Source organism: Centroberyx gerrardi, chromosome 22 (genome assembly GCF_048128805.1).
Source record: "Centroberyx gerrardi isolate f3 chromosome 22, fCenGer3.hap1.cur.20231027, whole genome shotgun sequence".
NCBI lineage: Eukaryota > Metazoa > Chordata > Actinopteri > Beryciformes > Berycidae > Centroberyx > Centroberyx gerrardi.
Window position 1 is genome coordinate 653069 of NC_136018.1, and position 10000 is coordinate 663068.

Consider the following 10000-nt stretch of genomic DNA (forward strand, 5'->3'; position numbering starts at 1 on the left):
CACACACACACACACACACACACTTGAGTTACTGCCCTGTGACGACCTTCCAATTACCAACATGCATTCTCCGATCCTTCACCCTCACATCTAAATACCAAACCATTATCTAAACCTAATTTTAACACTAAACTTAATCTTTAAATTTTTAAAGTGAGGATTTACAAAATGTCCCGGACTTCAGAGGATTTTCTTCCCTCCGGGTCACGAGGATTTAAACAGAGGAAGGGAAACACAGCAGAGTTTCAGCTGTTCATCCCCGGCTCCATCCAGTAGTTTGTTGTGTTTCTCTTCTCGGTGGATAACCGGCCAATCGTAGACGAGGTGACGTCACCTCCAGATGTTTCCAGCAGCTCCAGTGGAGTTTGATATGAGAAAATGTTTCAGGATGTAAAACATCAGCGGTAAACGTCAGGTTTTGGTGTCAGTCCCTCAGAATCAAAGAGCGAGGGCTTCTTTCTAGAGCCGCCATTTTGCACCGAGAGACGTTCAACAATCATACAGGGAGAAATCCATCGTAGAAGAGGAGAGAGACCAGTTTCTCCTCCCAGTTTCTCTTTTGAAATGTAGTGAGTAAAAGTAAAAAGTCTTAAGTGAAAGAAAAACTTGAGTAAAGTACAGATACTACTGTTTTCCAGGTCCACAGTTTCCTAATAATTTCCTAGAAAGGAACTGTTAGTTTCTTAGGAAGTTTCCTGGAAAGAACCATGACATGATGCAGTAGTTCTATAGAAAATGTCAGCAGTCTGGAGAGTCGATAAGATACTGAACATATCTAAGTCCGCTTAAAGTCCGAACCTGAGTTCTCATGGTTGTTATATTGTATCGGCCCGGTTCGTTTCACACTGACTAGTATACAGGGTTCCTACACATTTTCAATTAAAAAATTCCATACTTTTTCCAGAGCTTGATTTGTTTTGAAGATTTTGTCTGGTGTTCATAATGATTTACGCAGATAGACATCTTGCCCCTGCTAACTAGGTCATATCACTGTATAGATGAAGATTGTTCTTCACAGCGACAAATATCAGAATATGTGTGTCCGGGTTCCTACACGGTTTCCATTTTAAAATTCCATATTTTTCCCAGACCCTATGTTCTTGACTGGATTTGATTTTGCTCGGTGTTTGATATAATGCATGCTGACAGCGGCTGGGTAATAAGAGCATCCCTCTATCTGAACATTATTCTTCACATCAACAAAAACTGTGGATTCAAAGTGGGTCTACAACAACATAAAAGCTATAATTATGTGTGTATCGGACCTGAACCACAACATTTTCCATACTTTTCCAGACATTTTTTTCAAATTCCCAAACTATTCAAGACCTGGAAATGATCAAATTAATTTTTAATACTTTTACAGACTTTCCAGACCTGTGTAGGAACCCTGAGAATATCAAGCGGACCTCTTGGACAGATATCTTGGTGGGAGAACAAAAAAATCAAACTAGAGCGTTCACATAATGCTGCACCTTGACATTGAACGACCCTGTAGTATTCCGGGGGACTTTTATTTTGACAACGTAATCCTCTGCGATGCGTCGCATGTATACTTCCTCTGGGGCAGCCGGTAGGTTTCTCTCTAGCTAGTGAGATTTCAAGGCATAAAATATATATAATGACGGGTCAAATAACTTGGGAAAAATATTGACAATATCGAGAAGAACTCTCCTGTCAACAGGATGCCGCATTAGATGAGCGTATACCTTCGTTTTCATAAAATATTGACCGAGGCAGCGTGCCGTGTTGCGCTGAAGAAAAATAGCGTCTCCTTACCGACTGAGAAAGGAGAAAAGAATATTGTTACTGAGTCCACAGACGCTATAATACCGACCAAGCTTCCTCTTTGCTGTAGTTTGGCTGAAAACCCAAACAACCCGCCGTGAAAGAGCAAATCATTACACACACGTCGGTATTTCCTCTCTTTGGTTCGGACTTTATCAAAGTTGCTTTCACACCAAAATGATCCGCATCACGGTCCGAATGGAAGAGGACCGAGACCGCCGATTTTTGGCAAACCTTTTGCAAGATTTTGGTCCCCACCCGAGTCCGCATGGCAAGTTCACACCTGTCAAAATTATCCGAACTTAGCAAAAAGGTCCTAAAGTCCGGACCAAATGATGCTGCTGTGAAAGCTAAAAACTATATATAAAACTGCAAAACTATAAACTATTTATTGGATAAATAATAGACAGAGGTCAATTATAAGAAGTCATTATTCATATAATTATATAATATAGTTATTTGTTGAATTCTTAATTAATTTTAGTTAATTTCTAATTTTCTATATAACTGCTACATAATTTCATGGTTCTGTCTTGGAAACAGAAGAAATTGGAGGAACTTACAGACTACCATTCAACTCTTTATTTTCTCTGTGATTAGAACATAATGTCATGGTTCTTTCCAGGAAACCTCCTAAGAAATTAACCTTTCTGGGAAATTATTAGGAAATTGCGGAACTGGAAAATAAAGTGTTACTGATATTACTTAAATACAGTAACAAAGTGTTTCTACTTTGTCACTTCCCACCTCTGCTCCTCTGTAAGTGTGTACAGAACTGTGATTACAGTGAATGACACAGAAAGACATTTATCCTAATAACATGTCGGCCTGCTCAGTGTGACTCTGAGAAAACTGTGATTACAGATTAGTTCTGGTGCCGTGACACACAGTTAGCTCCTGGTTTAGCTCCTGCTCAGTTTGTCACTGTGCAGCGATAACAGGAGCTCATGTTTGTTCTGACCTGCATTGTTCCTGCAGTTTCAACACAGTCTCAGGAAATTTTGTGAAGTGAGCACGAACTCTGAGACAGATAATGTTTTGTGGAATAAAGTTCAGATCAAGTTGAAAGGATTCTGGTCCAGCAGCAGGAACTGGACTGGACATTTCCACCTGTTAGTTACATGAAAAGGTTAGCTAACGCTTCAGTTTAGCAGCGGAAACAGTTAGCTTCAGGTTCGCTTCAGGTTTTGCTCACGGTTCAATAAATGAAAACTTGTTGTCATGAGTTGGGAGTTGAACCCGGATCGTCGAGTGAATGAGGCAAACTGCCACCAATAGAAACAAAAATCAATTACACTTTCAGACAAAAATTTTTTTTTTCCCTGAAGAGACTTTATCTTCATATCAGTTAGCCAACATGTTTTTTCCTGTTTTCCATCATTTCATAAGGTTCCAAATGAACTATTCATCTAATTTAACGCAAGATCTTCACATGTTGCTTCAGCTCAATTTAAAAATAAGAATGTTTAAGTAAAGCGTTATATTGGTTTTGCTCCCAGGGACGTGACACCTGTCACACTCAATATTTCAAAACTCCTGAGCGAACAAATCCTATAGTGTTCACCTTAACAACTCCTGTTTGTAGGTTAAAAGTAGGCTAAATATAATTAAATGATATTAAATAAATCAATAAAATAAATCAAATGAATGTTATCAAATTTTAGTAATTTATGAAATGAAATTACCCCCAGATGTCCCTTTACTGTTTGTGCTTACTATTTCCCAGAGGGCCGATGGGTTCTGACTTCCTCCTGATCATCCGCCTGACGTCTTTTTCCTGCTTCCTGTCCGTCGGTCCGTCTCCTCCCTCCTCTCCGTAGGACTTCCTCCTTCCTGTCCGTCTCTGCAGCAGTTCCTTCCTCTTCCTGTTGGACAGAGGAAGCAGCTGGATGTGCAGCGTCCCGGACGGCTCCGAGCGGCGCCGCAGCGTCCGTCTGTCCGCCTCCCTCGGCCTCCGGTCCGTCTCCCTCCCCCTCCTGTCCCCCTGCCCCCCCCCCTCTGTCCCCCTGCCCCCCCTCTCTGTCCCCCTGCCCCCCCTCTCTGTCCTCCACCAGGATCCACGACGCCGACTTCCTCCTCTCTCTCTCTCGTCCCCTATCTCTCTTCCTCTGTCTGTCTTCCTCCACGACGTTCGATTCGGACTTCCTCCTTTCTTTCTTCCTGTCTCTCTCGCTCTTCTTCCACTCCTCCTCCTCCTCCTCTTCTTCTTCTTCTTCTTCCTCCATTTGTCTCCTCAGCATCCATCTGTCTGCCTGTCTCTCCCTCCTGTCTGTCTGTCTTTCCCTCTCCTCCTCCTCCTCCTCTTCCTCCTCTGCTCCTCCGTACGGTTCGCTCCTCCTCCTCCCCGTCCATCTCTCCTTCTCCCTCCACCTCCTCAGCATCAGGCTGCCCAGGCGCTTCATAGCCATCAATCAATCAATCCTTAAACTAATCAGTGAATTCATAAACTAAACTAAACAAAACAAAACTAAAAAGACAAAATGAAACGAAACTAAACTAAATTAAACAACAAAAACTAAACTAAACGCAACTCAACTCATTGAAACTAAACCTCAACTCAACGAAACAAAACCTCAACTCAACAAAACAAAACCTCAACTCAACGAAACTAAACCTCAAATCAACCTCAACGAAACTAAACCTCAAATCAACCTCAACGAAACTAAACCTCAAATCAACCTCAACTCAACGAAACAAAACCTCAACTCAGCGAAACAAAACTCAACTCAACGAAACAAAACCTCAAATCAACCTTAACTCAACGAAACTAAACCTTAACTCAACGAAACAAAACTCAACTCAACAAAACAAAACCTCAACTCAACAAAACAAAACCTCAACTCAATGAAACAAACCCTCAATGAAACAAACCCTCAACTCAACAAAACAAAACCTCAACTCAGCGAAACAAAACTCAACTCAACGAAACAAAACCTCAACTCAACGAAACAAAACCTCAACTCAACGAAACAAAACTCAACTCAACGAAACAAAACCTCAACTCAACAAAACTAAACCTCAACTCAACGAAACTAAACCTCAACTCAACGAAACAAAACTCAACTCAACGAAACTAAACCTCAACTCAACGAAACTAAACCTCAAATCAACCTCAACTCAATGAAACTAAACCTTAACTCAATGAAACTAAACCTTAACTCAACAAAACAAAACTCAACTCAACAAAACAAAACCTCAACTCAACGAAACTAAACCTCAACTCAACGAAACTAAACCTCAACTCAATGAAACAAAACCTCAACTCAACAAAACAAAACCTCAACTCAACGAAACAAAACTCAACTCAACGAAACAAAACCTTAACTCAACAAAACTAAACCTCAACTCAACGAAACTAAACCTCAACTCAACGAAACAAAACTCAACTCAACGAAACTAAGCCTCAACTCAACGAAACTAAACCTCAACTCAACGAAACAAAACTCAACTCAACGAAACTAAACCTCAAATCAACCTTAACTCAATGAAACTAAACCTTAACTCAACGAAACAAAACTCAACTCAACAAAACAAAACCTCAACTCAACGAAACTAAACCTCAACTCAACAAAACTAAACCTCAACTCAACAAAACAAAACCTCAAATCAACAAAACTCAACGAAACTCAACCTCAACTCAACCTTAACTCAACGAAACTAAACCTCAACTAAACTCAACTAAACCTCAACTCAACCTCAACTCAACACAATGAAAGTAAACCTCAACTCAATGAAACTAAACCTCAACTCAATGAAACTAAACCTCAACTCAACCTCAACGAAACTCAACGAAACTAAACCTCAACAAAACCTCAGTGAAACTAAACCTCAACTCAACTCAACTCAATCAAACTAAACCGCAACTCAGGTCAACTTAATTCAACCTCAACAAAACAAAACCTCAACTCAACTCACTCAGTAAATGTAATGTTTCTGGGTTCTGGATCTAAGTAGATTAGCCTGGAGTCGACGCCACTTGGTTAACAGCTAAGGAGAATCCAATTAAACTAATTAACAAAACAATTGACTGGCCTCTTCACCAATTGACTTGTCCTGATTGGCTGGGCCATCGATTAGAACAGACTTCCTTTTCATGTCTTAGTTTAGCTGCTTCTCTCTTCTCGTTTGGTATCAAACTATCAACAAAACTTGGAATACTCTTATTTTTTATTTTTACTCAAGTAGGAAGTCCCATTGAGATAAAAAAGGAAACCCGGCCAAGAGAGCAGATTATTACAAACCTCATACTCTATTAAGTTTCTGCCAGTTAAGATGAAGCAAAAATAAAATCAAAATCACATGAACGATAAGTCAAATTTTGTTACAGGAGCGCTCCCAAGGCAGCCGTCACATCGCAGGCCAACAAGAGAATAAAATAGATCTTCTTTGACTGTTCTTCAGTTGTGGAAAACGTCCTTAAATCTTCCTTTAGGCGGATGTCAAACAGTAAGAAAATCCATCAGGAGAGTAAAATCCATCGTATTTGCTCCGACTGGTGAAGTTTTCATCAGGTTGTTTAGTCTTTTTTCAGTCAGACGGCTGGAGAGACAGACAGGCAGACAGACAGACAGACAGGCAGGTAGACAGACAGGTAGATAGACTGGCAAGGGTCTGGATGAAGTCAGTAGAAATTAAAAGTAAAAGTCAGTAAAGAGTCAGTGAAGTTACACAGCGTCCAGAGGAAATGATGTTTCTCCAACAGCAGAGTCCCGAGAGACTGGCTTGTGTTTTCCTCTCGCTCTCTCTCTCTCTCTCTCTCTCTCTCTCTCTCTCTCAGCCCTGCAGAGTGTCACTGCTTGCTCTGTGTGTGTTTATGGGTGAATTTATGTGTGTGTGTGTGTCTGGCTTGCTGCCCATGCTAGCCACACCTCCCTCTCTCTCTCTCTCTCTGTCTCTCTCTCTCTGTCTCTCTCTCTCTCTCTCTCTCTCTCTCTCTCTCTGTAGTCTGAGGACGACAATAACACTTTCTCTCCTCCATCTGGGCCTGATGTGGTTTGGTTGGTTTATTAAAGGATTACAGTTGGGATTTAGCAGATAAAAGCAGCAGGATATGTTCCTATCTGATATATATCACTGTCTGCTTACTGCATACTGGGGTCACACCAATATCTGTGATCGATAATGTCCTTTTATTAACATTTAATCTGGTTCAGTCTGATCTGATGGATGTGATGCAGTTTGATTGATTAGTCAAGTTTATTTGTATCGCACATTTTCATACAAATGCAGTTCAAAGTGCTTTACAGAAAAATAAAAAACAGTAAAAGAATAAAAACAAACAGAAAATTCAAATTCCATTATAAATCAAGTTAAACACACGGGAATATATAAAAATAGTAATAATAATTGTAATAACAACAACAATGACAGCAATAAAAACAACAATACTAACATTTATGTGTAAGCTATACTAAAAAAAAAGGCTACATATTGATTGTAGAATTGATCAATACTACACTGGTTGTCTATGAGAAGACCTGAACCTGAACTGACTGTGAGACAGTTGGATCAGTTTCCACATAGGAATCTTTGTTATTATTGTTATTATTATTATCCTGGGTTTCAGTGGAGAGTTTTAGTGTCCCGTTTCAGAGGCTTTTCCATCCTGACAAGAAGAAAGTCTGAATATTTGGAATTTTTAGGGAATTGATCGGCACAAAAATGGTCAAATTTAAAAATATTGAAAATTGAGCACCAAATATTGGCCAATCCAGAACTATCGCTATCGGTATCAGCCTTCAAAAACCCATATTCGTCAATAGATACAGACATACAGACAGACACCCACACACACTCAAGTGGACCGGTCAAGACACCCGACCCTGGACGAGCTTTGTGTAATTTCATATGTGTTCAAACTGGATGCTCTCATATTGCTGTTCTCTCCTCTCTCTGTTTCTGTGTCGACAGTAGATTCACCAACCTGCTGCAGCAGCTGAGTCTCATGATGGAGGAACATGTAGAACTGTGTGTTAGTTAATAAAGTGTAAATCTGTAGAACTGTGTGTTAGTTAATAAAGTGTAAATCTGTAGAACTGTGTGTTAGTTAATAAAGTGTAAATCTGTAGAACTGTATGTTAGTTAATAAAGTGTAAATCTGTATCAAGCAGCTAGAAGCAGAGAGCAGCTGAGTCAGCTTGTTGTGGTGTGGCTGTAGATCCATTCAGTAACGTTCTCAGTAAAAGTGAATAGTGTGATAAGGTGGATTTGGTTACTGTGACACAGTAAACTGTCTTGTCTTTAGCCCTAGTCTCTACTCCAAAACACTCTGAGTTGTAGCTTGAGAAGAGTCAGCTCAGTTAACCTGAACAAACTGTTAGCTAGCTAACTAGCCGGCAAACACACTGATGTTAATGTCAACATGCTAACGCTAGCTGCTACTAGATACGTTAGCTAGTGTGCTAATCAGATGTGTTAACAACAAGACAGTGATGTTAGCTGACCAGATACTATGGTTAGCTAGTTAACTAGCCAGCAGGTTAATTTAGCATAACAATAAATGGTAGTGTTAACATCAAACTACCAGCCGCTAACGCTAGCTACTAGCTACTGCGTAACTCAGATGTGCTTACAATAATGATTGAAGATGAAGATTTGCTCAGATGCTTACCCAACAAACATTTTGATGTTGAATATGAATATGAATGGCCTGCATCAGGGTTGAAAACCTGTTTAAACGCAGCGGCAAAATGAAAGTTGAGACGATGTCGTATATCTGGGTTTGTTTTGTGAAATCAGGACTGAAATATCTTTCTGATATCGGTTCAAAACAGTTTCCAAAGCTGTGATATGCGTTTTTACCATGCCATGACATCATCTTGTGAACATTATGTCCTTCAGAGGCTTGCTGGGTAGCTAGCTAACTAACAAGCAAATATTATCTCAAAGTCAGTCAGATGGACCGGTGGTGAAATGACCAGCTCCCAGTCAGAAACAGACATTAACCTGTTTCATACTGTTGAGTCATGAGTCTAGACATGCAGTCAGCTGTTGCCGAGGAGATGAGGACCTCCAATATGGCTTCCAGGGCGGCGGCCATATCACATATTATCATTTTACAATAATTGCTCATATGAGAGAAAAACTATTTGTTATAATTAAGTCACAGATCTACTTCTTTGTAGATTAATTGATCAAATCTGCCATGTTTCAGACTGCTAACCCTGCTAGTCTTCAGGGGTTCAATATACTGTGTGTATGTATAAGACAAAATGATTGACAGCACACAATCGACTAAAGGAGACTCTGACAGACTGGATCCAACAGAGTTCACATTCTGAACCATGATGACTACACAGAGATTTGTCTTCATTTTATTTCATAGCAGGTCTTCAGTCTCTCAGACGGGAGTTTCTGCTTCACTTCACAGGACATGTTGGAATGTGTGTGTGTATGTGTGGTGTGTGTGTGTGTGTGTGTGTGTGTGTGTGAGAGAGAGAGAGAGAGAGAGAGAGAGCTGCCAACACTTCTAACAGAAGAGACGCCAAGTTCAGCTTCCGGAAATTTCTACGGGAGGGGCAGCTAGGGGCCGAGTGTGTGTGTGTGTGTGTGTGTGTGTGTGTGTGTGTGTGTGTGTGTTAGATATTGTGTAGCTTGTTGGTGGCGCGCTTTATTAAATTATTATTAAATTAGAAGTCAATTCAGAATCTATTAAATGGAGTTAATCAGCTTAGCCTTTGACTTTATTACAGCCTGGAGATTACCTAGAGTGCACACACACACACACACCTCCGCTGTCACCACAATCAGAGTCTGTACACACACACACACAAAACTTACACACTCAATTACACAATTACACACACCAACAACTCATCACCAGGATGATACAGTCTGTACACACACACACACACACACACACACACGTAATTGAACCACCAGTTAATGCCTTGCTCTGCCTAATGAACCATAAAACATCAAAATATCGAATATCAGTTTTAGTTTTAAAATAATATTCTGTTTTAGAAGTCAACGCTGAAAATCCACTGTTTCCAGGAAGGAAAAGTCGCAGGGATTTTTATATAAAAATATTTTTAAAAAAGATTATTTTTATGGGAGTTACTGTTAACGGGTTTGTGTTATGAAATGGAACTAAAAGGCTGAAGAAGTCAGTTTTTATTCCACTGTGACTTCAAAGGATTTTATTAAAGCTGCCGTTAAGTACAAATCTGTAACAGAATGTGAATAAAGTTCAGCCATTAGACAGAATTAT

The 10000-nt window shown here is 40.0% G+C and overlaps 1 protein-coding gene across 1 annotated transcript in view; it reads right to left on the reverse strand.

The window, feature by feature from the left end:
- Positions 1–3609, reverse strand: part of LOC139933325 (5'-AMP-activated protein kinase subunit gamma-2-like) — a 29508-nt gene extending 25899 nt beyond the window's left edge. The window contains exon 1 of the mRNA XM_078291512.1: positions 3505–3609. Coding sequence (XP_078147638.1) covers positions 3505–3547 — 43 coding nt within the window. The 5' untranslated portion in view covers positions 3548–3609. The remainder of the gene's footprint in view (positions 1–3504) is intronic.
- Positions 3610–10000: the final 6391 nt, after the last annotated feature.